Source organism: Brachyhypopomus gauderio, chromosome 9 (genome assembly GCF_052324685.1).
Source record: "Brachyhypopomus gauderio isolate BG-103 chromosome 9, BGAUD_0.2, whole genome shotgun sequence".
Taxonomy (NCBI): Eukaryota; Metazoa; Chordata; class Actinopteri; order Gymnotiformes; family Hypopomidae; genus Brachyhypopomus; species Brachyhypopomus gauderio.
The window spans coordinates 9,555,210-9,576,575 of NC_135219.1; the positions used below are offsets into that span (position 1 = coordinate 9,555,210).

A 21,366-nucleotide genomic window follows, 5' to 3' on the forward strand; every position below is an offset into this window, starting at 1 on the left:
TTCACTTTAAAATGACATGGATGAGACCATTTCATGTTGATTCTATGAGTCTCATTAATGTAGTACCAATGTAGCCTAAATTAGGGGGGGGGTGCATTTTACGACAGGTGGCCTGCCGTAAAATGCATCCCCTTGAAACTCGATCTCTGTTTATGGTAGGTCAAATTCACTTTAGAGTTACACAGTGGAGACCATTTCATGTTGATTCTATGAGTTTCATTAATATAGGACCAGTGTAGCCAATATTAGGGGGGGGTACATTTTACGGCAGGGGGGGTGCATTTTCCGGCAGGTAGCCTGCCGTAAAAAGCACCCCCTTATAACTCAGTCTCTGATGATGGTAGATCAAATTCACTTTAGAATTACATAGTTGAGACAAATTCATGTTGATTCCACGAGTTTCATGAACGTAGGACCATTGTAGCCTAAATTAGAGGGGGGTGCATTTTCCGGCAGGTGGCCTGCCGTAAAAAGCACCCCCTTATAACTCAGTCTCTGATGATGGTAGATCAAATTCACTTTAGAATTACATAGTTGAGACAAATTCATGTTGATTCCATGAGTTTCATGAACGTAGGACCATTGTAGCCTAAATTAGAGGGGGGTGCATTTTCCGGCAGGTGGCCTGCCGTAAAAAGCACCCCCTTATAACTCAGTCTCTGATGATGGTAGATCAAATTCACTTTAGAATTACATAGTTGAGACAAATTCATGTTGATTCCATGAGTTTCATGAACGTAGGACCATTGTAGCCTAAATTAGAGGGGGGTGCATTTTCCGGCAGGTGGCCTGCCGTAAAATGCACCCCCTTATAACTCAGTCTCTGATGATGGTAGGTCAAATTCACTTTATAATGATATAGTTGAGACCAAATCATGTTGATTGTATGAGTCTCATTAATGTAGGACCACTGTAGCCTAAGTTAGAGGGGGGTGCATTTTCCGGCAGGTGGCCTGCCGTAAAATGCACCCCCTTATAACTCAGTCTCTGATGATGGTAGGTCAAATTCACTTTATAATGATATAGTTGAGACCAAATCATGTTGATTGTATGAGTCTCATTAATGTAGGACCACTGTAGCCTAAGTTAGAGGGGGGTGCATTTTCCGGCAGGTGGCCTGCCGTAAAATGCACCCCCTTATAACTCGGTCTCTGATGATGGTAGGTCAAATTCACTTTATAATGATATAGTTGAGACCAAATCATGTTGATTGTATGAGTCTCATTAATGTAGGACCACTGTAGCCTAAATTAGAGGGGGGTGCATTTTCCGGCAGGTGGCCTGCCGTAAAATGCACCCCCTTATAACTCGGTCTCTGATGATGGTAGGTCAAATTCACTTTATAATGATATAGTTGAGACCAAATCATGTTGATTGTATGAGTCTCATTAATGTAGGACCACTGTAGCCTAAATTAGAGGGGGGTGCATTTTCCGGCAGGTGGCCTGCCGTAAAATGCACCCCCTTATAACTCAGTCTCTGATGATGGTAGGTCAAATTCACTTTATAATGATATAGTTGAGACCAAATCATGTTGATTGTATGAGTCTCATTAATGTAGGACCACTGTAGCCTAAATTAGAGGGGGGTGCATTTTCCGGCAGGTGGCCTGCCGTAAAATGCACCCCCTTGTAACTCGGTCTCTGTTGATGGTAGGTCAAATTCACTTTAGAGTCACACAATTGAGACCATTTCATGTTGATTCTATGAGTTTCATTAATGTAGGACCAGTGTAGCCTATATTAGGAGGGGGTGCGTTTCTCGGCAGGTAGCCTGCCGTAAAATGCACCCCCTTATAACTCAGCCTCTGTTGATGGTAGGTCAAATTCACTTTAGAGTTACACAGTTGAGACCAAATCACGTTGATTCTATGAGTTTCATGCATGTAGCACCAGTGTAGCCAATATTAGGGGAGGGGTGCATTTTACGGCAGGTAGCCTGCCGTAAAAAGCACCCCCTTATAGCTCTCACTTTTTGTTTGAATGTTGATTCTAGCTCAAAATCATTGTAGCCATATAGACACAACCAACCAGCTTTACAGATGCAACACCATAACTTTAATATAAAATGTATATGCAAGTCAGTTAGAAAATACAGAATACTAATTTTATAATTATATCTCAGTATTAAATATAACAGGATGCACTGCTGTCAGGCCTCGTCGTCAGTACATGGTTTTTCTAACAGACTGAAACAAGCACAGCACTCACATACAACACAGTATGTGTCGAACACAGGACATAACTATCCATGCCTTCATTGCAGCTGTTGTTGATGCTATCAATCAATGAAAACATTACTTCGTAAACTCTTTAATATGCCAACGTTTTGTAAAATCATTTTAAAGTCACTACCTTTTGGTAATCACATCGCTGAAACCATCGTTTTTGTACATTATGCATGATTTATCGTGTAATCATAGTATAAAACTACATTGAGCTCTTTTCTGTAAATGAGTGATTTCCATCAACGTTAACTGAAACGTAAGATACTTTTCTCTCGCTATTTTAGCGATATCGAAGCGGATTGTATCCGTTTTCGAAAGCAGACCGTATTGTGCGCGTTCACGAGAAGGGGATGCATTTCACGGCGGGGGTGCTGAATTCGGCACTACACCGGCACTTGGGTCCGCCTCTCAAGTATATTCACGCGGTGGTTACGTCACCATACCCGCCGCGTTACAGAACGAATCAGCCCACAAAAAAGAAGCCGGCTCCGGCAGGAGACGTGGAGGGTCTGATGAACCCTGCGGCCAGGGCCTCACGGATATACTCCTCCATGGCCTTACGTTCTGGGGCGGCTAAAGAAAAGAGACGGCCCCTGGGAGGGCTGGAACCGGGAAGCAGGTCGATGGCTATGTCGTATGATCTGTGAGGAGGGAGGAAGCTAGCCTTTTCTTTATTAAACACCTCTCCGAGGTCGTGGTATTCAGAGGGAACCTTGGTCAGATCCAACGGGTCAAGGGAGCGTTTGGTAGGGGACTCAAAGCGTCTCTGGAGACAGGTCTCCCTGCACACAGGGCCCCAACCCCGCACAGTACGGGAAAGCCAGTCTACCTCAGGATTGTGGCGTTGTAGCCAAGGGAACCCCAGTATGAGTCGCATGTGAGGGGCACAGATGACATAAAGCGTGATCTGTTCTTTGTGACCCCCTATGTCCATGTTGATGGGTATGGTTTGCCTAGCTACTTCTCCTGAGGCTATAATGCGTCCGTCCACTGCAGCCACAGTGAGGGGTTTTTCCAGATTGACCAGGGGTATGTCTAGCTCCTTCACTAGTGAGGCGTCGATAAAATTGGCGGTGGCACCAGAATCAATAAAAGCCAACAGGCGTTTTTCATCAGAACCGCGCCAGGTTAATGACACGTGGACGTAGAGTCCATTATTGGGAGGACTTGAAACTGGGCCCGCCAGAGCCTCCTTACTTACTGGCGGGCTGGTCCTTTTTCCCTGTAATTCAGGGCATCGGGTACGCTGATGCCCTTCACCCCCACAGTAGAGGCATCTGCCTCCTCGGAGACGAGACTGTCTCTCCTGACGTGACAGGCGGGTGTGACCTAGGTGCATGGGTTGTGGGTCATCGGTGGCTTCTCGTGGTTCGGCAGTGAGTTTACTCCCTATGGTAGGTGTACTGTTGCATCGATGCAGCCCTCTGGCCTGCTTTCGCTCACGACGGCGGTTATCAAGACGCACTGTGAACGCAATTAGAGCATCTAGGTCGGATGGTGGATCACGGAGCGCTATTCTGTAACGCGGCGGGTATGGTGACGTAACCACCGCGTGAATATACTTGAGAGGCGGACCCAAGTGCCGGCTCGGTCTGGCACAATAATATGCGAGAGTAGTAAATGTGGAGTTAATGCATACACACACAGTGTGGCAAAAACACCAACACAAAACGACGCGGAAAAACAACGCGCAAAAATGAAACTAAACCGTAGATACTCGGTAGAAAAAGGAAACAAAAACAACGCGGAAGACTGACGCATGAAAAGCAAAACTCACTCGTAGCGAGAGGGTGGAAAAAATGATAAAGGCAACTAAAAGGACGCGGAAAAAACTCGTCGCGTAAAACCGAAATAAGAACACCAGGAGAAGAATCTGGCTACTGGCAAAAATGCCGCAACAAAACAAAACCTTCCCAAAATAAATGAATAACGGATAGGAAGAGAAACAGAAGGAGGAAAACTTGAGATTGGCTAGAAAGCAGCGCAGGAGACAGAGACTCGAATAAGTGAAAGAACAAGAGAGAGGGAGAGAGAAAGAATAAGGTGGCGAGACACCTTTAACTTGAGAATGAGACAAGAGAAAGGGCTGAGAACGTACCGGCATAACCAAAACGAATCAGCAATGATCCGTCTCCAAAAGCTTCCTTAAAAAGCCATGGCAACAGGTGAGACGGATCATTGCTGATTGCGTGGATGTAGTCTAGGGCTGACTCGGGTGCCCCTAGTGGAGGTAGATGGTGTGGAATCCGAGCCAGCCCTGACAGTCAATAGAGATTGAGAGCTCACCAACCAATCAGCATTCAGTAGCGGAAATGCTAGCTGGTTTACTGTTTGGCTCTTGGTTTTAACATTCACCTTCAAAAGATGTAACATTTTGAATTTTTCAGACATAGAAAAGTCTCTTTCCATGGGAGAGCTAAACGCTAACCTGAGATCAAGACAAATACGTAAATTCAGTCAGGCGTCTGATAAAAGATGCCATGTTATTCCACTTGCAACCTAACTAGATTAAATTATATGTGACATTTTAGCTACCTGAGTGGTAACTTTACAGCTGCCTCATTAATGGTAAGCAATTCGATTAGTGAAAGATTATACATTTTAAATGGTGTTATTGTAGCATTGGAGCAAAAGGATGATTTTTCTGCACTAAATACACACTTTTTTGTTCCATAGCTTAGTCTTGGAAAACATGCACAGAAAAATGTGAAAAAGGAAACTGAAGTGAATGGGTGAATGGAGGTGTGATGCAAGGGATAAGGCAGGATGGCGAGACTGGTGTGTGTTCAGAAGCTTTATTACCTTGAATGCTGCGCAGTTTAGCGCTTAGCAGAAAGACATTTCAACACTCAAATGGAGACGCAACACGAAGTAGACTCAGCAAAGACGAGGATGGAATACAACCAAGATGCACATTAAATACCTGACACATAGCTAACCCAGAGTGTGACACATTAGGATAACAGGACGCGGGAACACATACACACACAACTACACCCACAGGAAGTACATATAAGGACCCGAACAGACACAACTACACATACACACGCCCGAAGGGAGTGGTCTGTACCGTGACAGGAGGGGTGTGTCTACGCAAACAACCTACACGGTGATGATGACGCATTTTAAATACACTGATTAAACTATACATATACAACTAGACTAAATAAAAAGCACACACCAAGTCAATCGTTTATAATTATTTACAACAATAAATCAAACTGAATACAGTCTGCATACGTCATTGTCGTCCCCTCTCCCCATGGCACGAGTTGTACAGCTAGAATTGTATTCCTGGCCACAGTAGCTGTTCCTGGCAGGGTGAGTCATATGTCTGGCACACCAGCTGGACTAGGGGCATGTGGTGCTCCCAGTCATGCAGGTGTTGCCTGGTCCTCAGCCAGAACCACTGATGCAACCTTGCGCCCCTGGACCCTGAGCTCTTGTGGAGCCCCAAACCACCAGAGAACACCATCTCCAGCCTCTCAGCCATTGTGGCTCAGACCACTTGGTGAAGCAATTGATAGCCACGAGGACATAAGGGTTCCTGGTGGGAAAGGGGCCAAGGACATCCAGGCACACCCGCATGGAGTGACCGGAGTGGGCAGAGCATGCTGCAAATCATCCCTTCTTCATCATGCACTCCTCACAGCAGCGCACGTACAGATCTATGGTGCTACATTCATGCAGCGGCCCAGTCAGTAGATCCAGTGCCTCAGTCTCTTCAGCATCTTGTCTGTGCTGAAGTGCCAGTCAGCCCATGAACCAAGACTAGTGGCCTCAAACAGTGAGGCACTAACAGCTGCTGGACTGGCAACCACCAGGATATATAGGACAGAGATGTTTCTGACTGGGTGAATTCACAGTATATCCAGTACATGGTGTTAATGGTCTTTGCTTTAGAATATGGTATTAGCTTGATTTATGGTGAGATGGAGACTATTGTGATGTATCTAATCTATCTAATGTAACATCTGCTGATTCTAACAAAAAATTATGTTTTATAAGCCATGTAAACTCTGAGACAGGTGAGATTTATTAAGGGAAAATCCATAATCACAGTTAAGACTGCGCAAAGTGCCGACAACAATTTCTTTTTGGGAACAAACTACAGTATACATTTATTTATAAATCTATTTATTTACTTTTATTTTATCTGAATGAATAGAATTCTATAGAATCAATTTAACAATTATTGTAGCCATTTGGCTGAATTAATAGAATTCTAGAATTATTTTGTAACTAGTCAATGAAGCTGGTGCCCGGCTGCGTCCAATAAGACACTGTCAATGATTTCTTGCACCTGTCAATCATGTAATGGAGATTCATTTTCAATCAGAGATTACACTGGCCAATAAAATGTGTGAAGTATTTTTCAGTCATTTTGGACTTAGCCAGTGGTTTTTGGACATATTGTCTCAGCACATGAAAATGTCACCTTAAATATTCTTTAATTTCTTATTTATGACTATGACAACATGATCAAAACTATTTTAAAAGTGATAGGTATATTTACATATTACTTTACACAAATTTGCTCAGGAATTTTGCATGCAAATTTACTCTTCTGCAGTTGGAGTGTAAAAATCATTAGATATATCTACTGAGAAACATTCTCGATGGATATATCTAATGATTTTTACATTCCAAATAAATGTAAAATGTAATAGCAAAATCATTACTAGATATAGCTGACAGAAAACAGCTCATCAACGTAACAGTGAAGGACTATCATTATGACAGCTAGAGATTTTTTTATTACAAGAACATGCATAAAATAACATTGACTTTTTAACATAAAATAACATTGACAAATATTTCATAAACATCTATATACATGTGAAACATGCTTTAAATCTTTCCAAATAATGACCTGTTTATATGTGACAAATCATTGTAAAACCTTAAAACCAACTGCACTTACAAATGCATTTCTTCTGGAGACACATACCATATATTAACAACCAATTAAGTAATTAATCATTTTTATAATGGTAAGTTTGTATTCTGATGATCCAGAATGATTAAGCAGCCTTTTATAAATTCTAATCAATAGATTGATAAACAGACAGACAGACAAATAGGCATAATCAGGCAGATCGACAGAACAAAGCCAAGAAACGCTAGGAAGGTATTAGGAAACGCTAGGAAGATATTAGGAAACGCTAGGAAGGTATTAGGAAATGCTAGGAAGGTATTAGGAAACGCTAGGAAGATATTAGGAAATACTAGGAATGTATTAGGAAGTACTGGGAAGATATTAGGAAACGCTAGGAAGGTATTAGGAAGTACTAGGAATGTATTAGGAAGTACTAGGAATGTATTAGGAAGTACTGGGAAGATATTAGGAAGTACTAGGAATGTATTAGGAAGTACTGGGAAGATATTACAACTATCGATAAACAACAGATGGAGACAAGAGGTCTGTATACAAAGCCTGGAACAAAAACAAAAAGGCAAATGGCTTTAAGTACCATGGTGATACCAAAGGAGGGAACCATAATACATGGCCTTCTTTGTAAACTGTTTTAGATGCTTGTTCTCAGAATAACTAGCTAGAAATAACACCCAGTATGCAAGACACAGTTTGCTCAGTTATCCTGTCTATAGCAAAGAGACGTCTGCATTTTCAATAGAATGAATCCCATGGAATAATATACGATAATTATCTTTAGAAAAAAGGCATTCAAGTTTTGAAATATGATGCTGTGCATTCATTTTTATGTGTTTTCTCTCTATATAGTACCCAGAATCCAATCTGGCCGGTTGGTTGTAGAATGTGTCTACTTTCCTTATGAGCTCCTGATTCACACTGAGAGATAAATCAGTGTATATCAATACATAAAATATATATATCAATATTTAATGTGACATTTTAAGGTGACATTTTTCATTTTTCATATATATATATATATATATATATATATATATATATATATATATATATATATATATATATATATATATATATATATGGTCTCTTAATCACTGCATTTAGCTAAAGGGCAGTGTATGATAGAGCTTGACTTGGCTCTGGATACTGTGTCCTGTGCTGTGCGTTGTTCTTTTTCGATTTTTGCTTTTTTCATCTCCACTGCTGGGTGCTCTATCATGATTTAGCAGGCAATAGACAAGCTAATTAGTCTCAGAAAAAGCAAACTCCCAGGCTGAGAGCTCACAGTGCCAGATTCAATACCAGGGAGCATGCCTCTATCACCAGGGCCAGGGAGAAAAGAGGAAGTTGGTGACCCAACCTCAAGCGGGATCTTTTAGTGGAGGCATTTTTCAAGAGCTCTTCCAAGCACAACTCTAATGGAGTTCATGTTTTTGAGTGGGTGAAATAAGCATTCTGTTCCTTTGCCTGAACAGATGTGTTTGTGTCAACCACTAGAAATGCTGACCACTGAATTATGCAACAACTTATTTTGAAATTCATTTTACTGCACTCACTGTACTCGTTGGAACTGTTCTTTTATCTGTTGTAATTTTCAATGGTTTATAAGACAATCAAACAAAGAATGATTGCAGTGTAGACAGTATCCTAGTTTTGTATTGCAATGATGTACACAAAAATAAACCTGCACTACCAACAATGGCCATGTTCATGAACAGGCAGAAGAGTCCAGAGGACTGCTAATCAATTCCCAATAACAGCAACAAAGGACTGCTAATCAATGCCCGATAACAGCAACACAGGAGATCAGCAGTGTGACAGTCAGATGTCAATATATGTTTCAGTCAATTAGGCACTACAGGAAACAGGGTCAGAGAAATCCTGGCTGTGGCAGTCAGGAAAGGCTGTATCAATGGAATGGCGAGAAAGGCTGAATGAATGGACAAGCTCAGCGCAGTGGGCAGCCATTAAAGTGAAAGGAAGAGGCCTCCTGTGACATCAGCAGGTCTGTGGGTCATGTCATCTGTTTTAATAAGGCTCTGCATTCACAGCAACTGTACACACACACACACACACACACACACAATCAGCTTTGGAGCTTTGGTGGTGGACATTTCAGATCATTAGATGCTGAAAAGAAGGGAAATCATAATTCATAATTCTGGCAATGCTGGTTTTGATCACTGACACTTGAACGTGTGGTTATATTTAATGCTTGAACAATAACAGACGTGACAGCTGTGCTTGTACACTGTGCTGCGCTGTTGCTAATACCCCAAGGGCAATTGTGTGTCATCAACAATTAAATGTTATAAATTGTTAATTAAATTGCTATAATGACTCAGAACTGTGAATGTCTGTGAACTGATATATTTAGACAATGCATGCAGCGGTCAAAACACACCTAGAGTGTCTAGTCCTATAGCAGGTCTCCTTCATCACTCTGTCTCAGTGCCCCTCTGTCTGGTCTGTGTCCTGCTCAGCTCACTTTCTTTCATGGAAAAGTTCATTGTTCCGCAAGTAATACGAATTGCAAGTTCCCAGAGGAGACTTGCAGCAAGCAGAGAAGAAACTGTGATGCATGACTGGGCATCAATTCTTCCCTGACACAGGAAATGACTGTTTGGAAGAAAGCACATAACTTGTAGCAGTCTTGTTAGTACAAGCCATTCAGAACACTACTGAGCTCTCATATGCACTGGGTGGGTAGAGGGAGGAAACTTGTGCTTATGGGAGATGGGGAACATGTCAATCCTGAATTACAACAATAAAACAAGGACTGATACTCTCTACATCTGTAAAGATCTTTTAGTGTGAACCATGTGCTATTTCCAGGCCTGATAGTTTTCAGGCGCCACGCCGGAATTCCGGCGTACCGACATATCCGCGAGAAAAAAAAAACACATTTTATAAATATTTTATATTTAAAATATTTATAAAATGTCTGTCAAATCATAATAATAAACCACACACATGCGCGTGCTGTCCGTTTTGAGGCTGAAATATGATCCTCTCACTGGATCATCAGCGCTGGATGGATGACGGCGGTGTCACTTGATTGACTTGCGGGTCATCCCGACTTCTGATTTTCGGACATTACGTAAAAAAGCTACCTCCCTCCAGCCTTAAGTCCAGTTTGTTCTGGTCAGTTAATGTTTTCAACTTGATTGGTCGTGCCGAAGACATTAATGCATAAACATCATACAGGCGGTCCAGGAGTTACGAGGTTCTTCTGCGTCGTAAACGGAACTTGGTGTTTGGTATGCGCGGCGTCAGGATTAGTTAAACGCAGTTATGGATAAAGGTATTTGCCAAAAGGCTAGCTTTAGGATAGGATAACTTCGTATAGTACGTTATTTACGTGCAGTATGTACGTATGTTCCGATTTACACCGAAAATCGATTTACGACGGATCAACGTCGTAACCCGGGGACCGCCTGTATTTCAGACATCGGAAGAGCTTCAGAGGTAGATACAAGATAAATTCAGCATTTTATCTTTATTCTGATTAAGTTAAATTTTTATCAGAAATATAAGAAAGTGTTTTTTTTTTGAGCCGGTACAGGTGGTCAGACGGTCTGGTTCATCCTGGCCGCCTTACGGCGTAAGGTGTAATACATGAACAAAAGCACAAAATGTATGTCCTAATAAACCAACACAAAATATTGATTAAATATTTTATATATTTAAGCTAACTATAATCATAATACTTGTAATTCTTTTAAACTTTATTTGCATAATTTCTTTGAGTTGTCTGGTAATTTACTAACAGTAATGAATAAATAATGAATCATGCCTGTTTTTAACATATTGTGTCTAATTGTGTTAACAATCTTTAGGTTACAGCATTTTCTCAGAATATTAATAGAAATTTGTTTTTTTATTTCACGATAATGATTACATGACATATTTATTATTAATTAATTTAAAGATTAATTATTAAATATTCTAAATATGGTACAATATGGTCCACTCCACCCCCCACCCCCCCCCCTCCCGGCGCTCATAAAAAGTTCAGGCTCAGGAAGTTTTCCCACTATCACCCCTGTATTTCATATTAAAGGCTTTGAACATGTTGTCTTTTAAACTGGTGTGTTTATAGAAACCACTGATCTTAAATCCTTTTCGTTCCACACACAGCATCTGTTCTCTGCTTCCTCCCGACCTGCTCTTCGTACGTGTGTGTTTGTAGCCAGCACAATGAGTCAGGCCTCACTCAAATCTCTTATGCAACAAACCTACACAGGTCACCATGGGCAAGGCATTGAGCATACAGCAAGAAGGCAGGAATTCACACAAGTATCAGACATCCTGTCAGACTGAGTCATGGAATAAAAGCTTCTTCACGTTATCTGCTCTTCGAGAACTGTACACAGGCAGCCCAGCACCAGACGTACCTCACCACGGACTTACACTCTACTACAGTTTGAATGATCAGTTTCAAAGGGCCAGAAAGAACGTGCTATTCTGGCAACCTTGTTTAGACTCATGTCTGTTTCGGATTTAAGTTCAGTGCAGTTTTTGGGTGGTGCAACTTTGCTCTCCATCTCTGTCTGCCCTGTTAAAAATATACAGCTTTCACAAACTAGACTTTCACAAACCACTCTGCATGGTCAAAATCAGCAGCCTTAGCAAAGCATTTTAAATGAACAAATAAATAAAAATATGCCTTGTGAAGTCATAATGGCATGCTGCTGTAACAGAGTCATGACTGCACCACGCTCAGAGTAGCCATGACTACACCACGCTCACAGAGTAGCCATGACTACACCACGCTCAGAGTAGCCATGACTACACCACGCTCACAGAGTAGCCATGACTACACCAAGCTCACAGAGTAGCCATGACTACATCACGCTCACAGAGTAGCCATGACTACACCATGCTCACAGAGTAGCCATGACTACACTACGCTCACAGAGTAGCCATGACTACACCCCGCTCACAGAGTAGCCATGACTACACCACACTCACAGAGTAGCGATGAATACACCACACTCACAAAGTAGCCATGACTACACTGTGCTCACAGAGTAGCCATGACTACACTATGCTCACAGAGTAGTCATGACTACACCACGCTCACAGAGTAGCCATGAATCCACCACGCTCACCGAATAGCCATGACTACACCACGCTCACAGAGTAGCCATGACTACACCACACTCACAGAGTAGTGATGAATACACCACACTCACAAAGTAGCCATGACTACACCATGCTCACAGAGTAGCCATGACTACACTATGCTCACAGAGTAGTCATGACTACACCACGCTCACAGAGTAGCCATGACTACAATACGCTCACAGAGTATCCATGAATACACCACGCTCACCGAATAGCCATGACTACACCACGCTTTCAGAGTAGCCATGACTACACCATGCTCACAGAGTAGTCATGACTACAGGACCTTTCATAGCACCCCTGTCCTACACCTTTCTGCTCTCATCGAACGACCTCGGCCCGTGCCAGAATAGATTCTGCATGGAGGATAACTCTGAGCCCCTTTGATTGTGTCTCCGTGGTGATGGAATTTGTATTTTGTGTCAGGTCACGGTATTTAATCCTGTCAGGGTTGAGGTTATTGCACAGATGGAGCTACAGACTGTTTCATTACCATAGGACTTTGACTGCTGAAATCACCCCTCTAGGGGGAAACAGCACCTGTCCCTCTGAAGCCAAGTATAACTGTTATACCGATACTACCCCTGTCCTTGAAAAACCAAGGCAGGTTTTGGTTTTTTAACTTATGAGTTAAAAATACACATAACACTGAGGGTACTGAGGAAACTGAAAAGGATTGATACCTATAGATAACAACAATTTTATACCTTTGACATTACAAAAACAACGTTAAATAAAAGTCACAATATTGATGATATAGAATATGTATGACTACAGTATGTATTTATGACAATAATTAAATCTAAATATACATTTTTTGTCCACGTAATTAAACTCATACAGAAAAAATCCACACAACAAAATCTTCAGTGTGGAACTAATACTCTTGTTGTGTGTGTAAAGGGGCTTCTATAACTCATTTGGATTTTGTTATGTATATGCATATCTTCCCAGTTCACTGTAGAAATGTCTTAATTGTACAGTGCAATGTGTACAAAGTACATGAAAAATCGTGTGAAAGATGTAGTCAGTAGCAGTACTGCGTAACACTGTTCTCATGTGAAAAGGTTACGTGTTTGGAAAAGTGCTTTACATGAGCTGTTATTGACCTCTAAAGCAGTGAACTAGTTGTTTACAAACCACAAACAAAAAATACGCATTAGCATTTTTATGTATAACATTCCCCAGTATGTGGGATTAGTGGTTACCATAGGCTGGTATGCTCTGTTGATTGTCATAGTAACACTGAGCAAACACCATGGATGCAGAATTACACCTGGCTCGAGTACTGAACCCAGTCGTGCAACTGTGACTAAGAGAAATGCATAAGTGTGATAATCCATAGGATTAACTGATCTTTATCAGCATTATAGTAATGTGTTGCATTTATGTTTATATATGTTTATGTTTATATAAGACATGTATATTAAAGTTGTCCCTCATAGCACCATGTGTGTGCACCATGTGTGTGTGTGTGTGTGTGTGTGTGTGTGTGTGTGTGTGTGTGTGTGTGTGTGTGTGTGTATTACTCTACCTGTGCATGCCTGGAAGGGATGAATGTCGGGCCAGATGCCAGTTTGAGGTTAACGCAAACACTGACCACAGACCTGTGTTAATCTCTCGTGCAACCCTCCCTCACCTCTCTCAGTTAGGGTTTTGCTTTGATTTGCCATGGATATGAAATGACAAAAAAAAATCTAATTTAATGGTTACATAATCTGACCTTCAATGTTATTCTTCCATCAACCCTTGGTATATTAATAGAGCAGATTAACTATGCACTTTAGCGCTGTTTCCAAAGTAACCTGTACGTAACTTTCAGCTGTGGGAGCGCAGTGACTTCACATGAAGGGGCTGCTAAGGTGGACACACCGTCATGCGACACAGATTGCTTCATCAAAGCTGTCGCCACGCCAAATCTCAGACGCCTCTTAAGGGGAAAGCTCGGCGATAGTTGACTCAAACGAGAAACTTCGATTTATTAAGAATTTCCTCTGCAGATAGCTCTAGACAAGGGCATAAATGATACTAAACAATTTAACGTTGCCAATGGTGCTAAAGAGGAAAAAACGATAGCTTTTGTGCATGATTATTAATGGTAGTAGCAGTAGTAATAGTAGTGAATGAATTATTTGATATAACATTTTTACCAATCGTCAAATCCTGGCCTGCCCTCGAATAATATTTGTTGCTATGACTCAACACTCATTTTAGAGTTATTTTTGTATTCGATATATTCAAGTTAGTAAGTCAAAATTCTACGCGATGTGCACATTTCTCTTTAGACGCCGCGTCGTTTGAACCTTATGTTCACGGCAATACTACAAATCCAGAAAAAATGAATCTTTATATAACAAAATATTACAATTACAGGCTTTCGCTGTTTCTTTGAAGGCAAGGTTCATTCACCTGTTGGGGATGCAGCCCAGGAGTAGCAATTTCTGCGTTGAAATATGAGCTTTGATATTTAGTAAATAGTGTTCAAAGCAGGTCACACATCGCCAAAGGAGCAATAAAAACATGGAAACCATGTTCAGCGACCATTTCAACACTCCTTGAATCTATAGTTCACTCGGAATCACATTTCCTTGGAGCTGCAATCAGATGTAATTAATAACTGAATTGTGTACATGACAGTAAGCGCCAGTCAGTAAAAGAAAACGTGAAATGTTACCGTAAATCATTCGATTTCACACTGAATGCTGGACGTTAACTTACTTGCTCCAACCAAAAACATGTCAGTACCAAAGAGCAACAGTGCGGCAGAGTTAAAGAGAACAAGGAGACGAGCCATTTCTCCTGATGCTGTAATGCTGTTTCTTCTTGTGAATGTCAAAGAATCCCAACAGCTTTAGATCACCATTTGGGGTTCTTTATCTCTTCATCCGCTCCATCTTCAGCAGAATGACTGAGTATTATTAATATTTTATCAAATAGCCATATGCTTTTAAACCAAGCCAGTTAACTTCGTTGGTATTTCACCAACAAAACCATTCTCACGGACAATTTACAAGCATATCCAGACACGTCCATGCCGTTTAATCTGTGTCAGGTGTCTTGGTCAGTTTCCTTCATCTTCGAACATTCAAATGTTTTTTTATGTAATCCAGATCAAATCTTCATTTGCTTTATTCGAATCACAAGCCTCTTAGCCCTTCGATGTTTCTTGCTAACATTTAAAGGTATGATGGCAGTCTTCAGTACCAGAGTTTCTCTTATCTCCCCGCTGGGCAGCGAACATGTGCTGAGAGGAGCTAATGAGAGACAGGACGACGTCCTAACGATAACTCCTCACCAGCTCAGCGCCTGAATGCTGGAAGAATCACGAAGCTCTATTAACGCAGCCTGTATGTGGCTTCACTGCATCTCTCTCCAGTGTAACAGTCTTTTAATTCGCGCTCAAACAAACTCGCCTTCCCGTTATTAGAAGATAAGCTTCCGTTACACCCGTACTCGCTCCTAACGCGATCGTGGCCGGGACGCAGACTGACTCTCTCACCGAGAAGAATGGATTGCTCTCACATTCACAGAGCACATGTACGCATTTGAAAGTAAACGGTTGCGAATGTTTTACGAAAATGTACATTTAAACACTGTTCAAAGTTTCCCTCCTTTTACAATTTGTTAACAAGGGCGACACATGAAGTTACTGTTTTTCTCCATAGCCTCATGTTCGATGTTACGTTAGGCTGTATTTCCAAACCTTAGTGACTAACAGGGAGCCCAGAAATATTGTTGCATAAGATGGTAAACGGCCAGTCTACCAGCTGTCCATCATGAGTCTTGATATCTTAATTACAATTAATTATTTGTACAAGGCTGATTATTCCTATTGTTCTACATTGCCATATTGTAGTGACCTATTTAAACCCGTACTTTTAAAGAGCAAAAAACTCAAATTCATTTATTTCTATAGTGTTGATTTCTTTATAGTACACAGCACTGCATTAGATAAATACACAAGAAAAGACATCAAAAAAGGCTTTGTGGGGAACTTGAGGACCACCTCATTATTTCTTATACTTAGGAGTCTCAGATGGAGTGATGCTGTTTAAATTGTCAACGTTTTGAAAACCAGTCATTTAGTCCATGCAGTTGAGGTTGCATGTCAAAGGTCATTTTAATACTCCGACACTCCTTTGCAGAGTGGGGAACACAGACGCATTTGGTGACACTCCAGTAGGACGTCCATCTATGGCACCCAGCGAGAAGACATGCTGGTCTTGATTAAATTAGTTGATCTGGGTGAATGCCAAGAACCGAGTTGTGCAGCAGGTTCTCTATAGGCTGGAGACGAGAGACAGTCATCCACATGATATTAAACATTATGAAGTAAGCAGTTAATTAGGTGCTTGTCATTTCCAGAAGATGATGAAGATGAAAGACTCTGGATGAGGTGGACGATAAGACTCCTAATAAAACCCTCAGCAGATCAGAAATGAACTGCAGCCCTTTTATTGAGGTGCAGATCAAACGTAGAGTAGATCAATCACATTTATAATCGTTTCAGCTTGTATTGTCATTATATCAGGACTGCTGGAAATCTTTCTCAATGCATTAATGGTGTTCATACATTAAGACAGTACTAAGGAGCACATGCATTGGAGTATTAAAATGCAGATAATGGCAGACCACATTACACAGTGACAACCAGAAGATACACATAGTGGTACAGGTCATTATGGCATGATAAGGCATCCTGAGGTACAAATTAGTGAGTTCACACAGCTGAGTTGCACATTAGTCATATGCATGAATAATATATTACATATTCATGATGGGTGTGTATTACAAACGTATATCATAGTATGTGTTATACCAGATGGAGGCTGATCCCAGGATGTAGGTTGAGAGGAGAAGTGTGGACTCATATTCCTGGACTTTTAGTGCCAGAAGGACGATTGTCGGTACACCTGGACGGCGCCGTATTTCATAAACGAGGAAGTAGTGGTGGAAAGCGCCTCCTAATTCCAGAAAAGCTCTGCAAGGATGTCAATCTGGGATAATAATCCCAAATCACATGAGCTGAACATCTGGGCATAGTGTATTAAAATGGCATAGTTAAACAGAGAAGTTTAATTAAGCATGTCTAATAGCTAAACAAATTGTTTGAATGTATATTTGCTTGGTGTTCAATTTTGTTTAGATAATCAAGGTTTGTACAAACTGGAAGCTCTTTGCATGCGATCTCTCTTTGCAAATTAACACATGTATTATCATCTCAATAACTATCATCTAGTTATTAAAACCAGAGCCATTTCATTAAATTACCACCATGTTGTTCTGCTGTTCAAACTCAGTACCACTCAGAGCCAAAGTTGCAAGGTACCACCTCCTCATTAAGCATGCGTGCTTGCGTGTGCTTGCATGTGCTTGCGCGTACTTGCATGCGCTAGCTCACATCTACACACACATTTACTTTTCTCTCTCCCCAACACACATAGACAAGCTACATATTCATTTAGATTGTTTCACTGTAAATATGCTGATTGTTGAGTCTGCTGTTTGCGACTTCGAGTATTTGTGTTAATTAAATATACCATTTATTCGTTCCCTTGATAACTTTTAGATTGTGGTTTTTGACAATTTCATGAAAGAAATCACGGTTTAAAATCCTTCAGAGATAAAAATGATTAATGTTACTTTACTTTATCTAACAGATTAGGATTGGGATTGTGATTTTATTTAAACATGGTTCTGATTAATAATTGAAGCATAGTAAATCAAATGTAAAGGATTAGTTGGTGACATCCCTATAGGAGTGTTGTCTATATATTTAATGATGGTGTGTAATGTTAGATGTGACAACATAGTTATGGGTGAACAGGAAGCACAGAGAGAGCACTAGGCACACTGAGTTATGGGGCCACAGTGTTCCAAATCCATGTGAAGGAGGTTAAGCCACTGGGGTGAAGCAGTCAGAAAGTTCAATACCCATTTGGGAAAGAAGTTGCGTAGTCCAAGTCTTTGAGCTTGTATATTTGGGGTTGGTAATGTGATGGCAGTTTCCTTTGGTACAGGTTTGATTGGAGTTGTCTTAAAACAGATGGGAAGTGTAGTGTAGTCCAGAAAACATCAATACAGACTTCAGCCACCCTTTGAGCACACACACTGTAGGCCAGAGATTCCATCAAGGCCAGCAGCCATCAATATGGTTACCTTTTCAGACAGCTCCTCAAACCATCCAGATAACAGTTATGGCTGTGCTGTGTTGCAGTGGGTCGTGGGTTTCAAAACATGCATAGATCATGTTGAAATCTTTCAGCAAAGAAACATCAGTGGTTGGCAAGCAGCTCTTTTTTGCTCATGATTGTAAGTCCAGATGTCAGATCTCAAATGTCGTGAGATTGAAGTCTAAAATCTGCAGACTATAGATTTTTTGGCAGATGTTATGGTTCATTTCAAGTTGTTTCTTGCCCCTCTGTCTTGCCTTTATTTGCTGCTGTGAATGTTTCATTGCAGACATTTCTGGTGGGTTAGCGTTCTTTTTTCATTTATGATATAATTCTTTCTCTATATTGCATGTTATATAATATAAAACCAAACAATTATCACTGCCTTACTGAATTAAATATGTGCTTAATGATGGGTATGATGTTAATTGCACCATTTTTTGTCTTAAAGAGACTAAAACAATCTGAATTGTTATCAGTCATGTTCTCAGTCCCATAAAAGTGCTTTTAAAGAGTTTAGAATATAGCCTTGTAGGACATGAAGCAATGTTTAAGTGTATACCGTATTTCAGAGCTTGAATAGCTGACGTTTTAAATACGGAAATGAAACTGTTCTTGTGGCAGCCTCTTCCCACTGTAATCCCATTTAAAAGCTGTTTCTCACTGAATTGATCATGAAATTGGCTTCCTTTGAGTCATGCTGGTTTGTAAGTCATTATGTTTGTTGGCGCATGTTTTGTAAGTCATTAGGTTTTTTGGCATGGATATCAGAACAAATGAATCATCATTAAGATGGATTTGATCAGGGTGCATTCAAGGACACAGCATGCGGCCTAGTAACCATAATGGCTGTAAATGTATCACATGGTTCAGCCTGGACACAGTCCTACAATCACAGATATTCACTGGATCAATTAAATACCATCTCTTATTTTAGGGTTGGCGTGTCCAGCTCCTGAGCATTTAGTTATGACTCTAACATCACTGGAGTTTAAGCTTGCATGTTCCTGAAGATCTTGGGATTAAAATCTAGAAATAAGAATGGGAAAGATCTCCAGAAACAGGGTAGTGAAAGATGATCAGATCTGATACTTTTGCTGGATATTGTTGAAGTAATGAGCACTTGCTGCTATTGATTTGAATAAGACAGATTTTGAGGTCAATTACGCATGTGAATACTGCAAGCACCCATGATCCCACAGACTCAGGCCTTCCACACAGACTCTCAACAGTGCTTTGACAGTGATGGCAATGACCTTTTAACTTGACAGGCAACCGACAGAGGTCAGAAACAGGTAGTTCACTCTGTGGTAGCTCATCTTGGCTCCATACATTAGCGGGTGATTTAATTAGGTGTAAATTGCCTTGTGCGGTGCAGTCATAAAGGTTATTTAGTTTCCAGTAATGTGCTTTAGGAGTGTTTTACATGCAGACAGGACCCACGACCGCTGTCTACTCATTTGCATTAGATGTTGGACTCTACAGGCTGTGATTCAGTTAAGGGAGCCTCTGAATGAAGAATCTCACAGTGCTGTCATTCTCAGTGGTATGTGGTGGCGTGTTGGTGATGACATGACTGACATTTTGATTATGTAAAAATCATAAGTTTACCCACCATTACAGTGATTTATTATATTATATCCCAATGGCACACATTTATCTATAGTCCGGTAGAAGGAGGCCCACGTGACATCATGAGCACTGATTAATTTGTCTTGGACTCTCAGCAGAACCTCAGAGCCAATGAGGCTCTGGCCTTTCCCACGATTTTTATTGGTATTACTGATGTAAGAATAAAAGTCCTTGGAGTGAAATGGGCCATGCGTTTCTCCTGGGAGATGTTTTTATTATTATTGTGTTCATTCAGCTTCGGCCGCTCTAATTCTCTCCTTGGTAATGATACCCATTACAAACATGACATCTGGCAACCATAAGACAAGTAGTTTGGGGAGGAACGAAAATGAGCCATGAGACATAGAAGCAAGTGATGAAATGGGAACGCGTGATCCTGCCAGCACTAATGTGTACTCATCTCAGCCTGGGGAGTGTGGAGGTGGATAGATGGTACTAGACAGGAGGGAGGGGGTGTGGCTGATTTTTTATGCTCAAAGCTGTGATTTCTCTGGAGGCAAACGCAGGAGAGGTTTGGCCTTTCTCGCCGTGCTGTAGCATTTCTCTCTAATGACCAGTTAGTCAGACGCTCTCTGGGGGAACCTGTTAATGAGTTCTACTAGTGAGGAACTGGTAAAGGCTTATATTTAAATAATCATTAAAAATCCTAAATCTTATGTCATTGTTATAAAGTACCTAAATTCAAACCTTTTATGACAATTAATATTTCACCTTATGTTGAAAAGATTTATAAAAATTACAGGCAAACTTCAGTTTTTACTGACAAATCAATCTGAATTGTCTCAAAGGGTTTTCAGTGTGCCACATTTATCATTGTTTGAAATCTTAGTTTTTGAATTGAAACGAAGTTCCGTGAACTTGTGTTTTACTGCCCTCTGCTGGAAATGAACAATAAAAACAACTACCTACTGAGCATCACAAAGAAGCGCCTCATTTTTCAGGTTTCTTGCACATGTATGAAATGCAAATGCAACTATAACCATAGACTGCCTAACACACATTAAATATATTAAACCAAACAGTGATTGTACCAGCAAGTAGCTCACTTAAAATATACATTACAAATCAAACGTTTGGACACAGCTGACTGAATGTATTTTCATATAGTCTTAAAGACATTTTTAGCTAATGGTTTATTCTTAAACCATTAGCTAAAATGGTTTGCTTCTAAGACAAATATAAATAGTGAATGGTGAGGGTCTATGTATTTTCCCCACAACAATGTATACAGTATATAATTAAAATAATAATAGTAATGACATTTTTTTTTTTAAGTTTTATTTTAATGAAGTTTAATTGCCTCCTCAAAA

At 40.6% G+C, this 21,366-nt stretch overlaps 1 protein-coding gene across 1 annotated transcript in view; it reads right to left on the reverse strand.

Moving 5' to 3' along the window:
* The window catches only part of fndc4a (fibronectin type III domain containing 4a), a 32,061-nt gene extending 16,159 nt beyond the window's left edge, over positions 1-15,902 (reverse strand). The window contains exon 1 of the mRNA XM_077016931.1: positions 14,970-15,902. Coding sequence (XP_076873046.1) covers positions 14,970-15,045 — 76 coding nt within the window. The 5' untranslated portion in view covers positions 15,046-15,902. The remainder of the gene's footprint in view (positions 1-14,969) is intronic.
* Between the last annotated feature and the right edge of the window lie 5,464 nt (positions 15,903-21,366).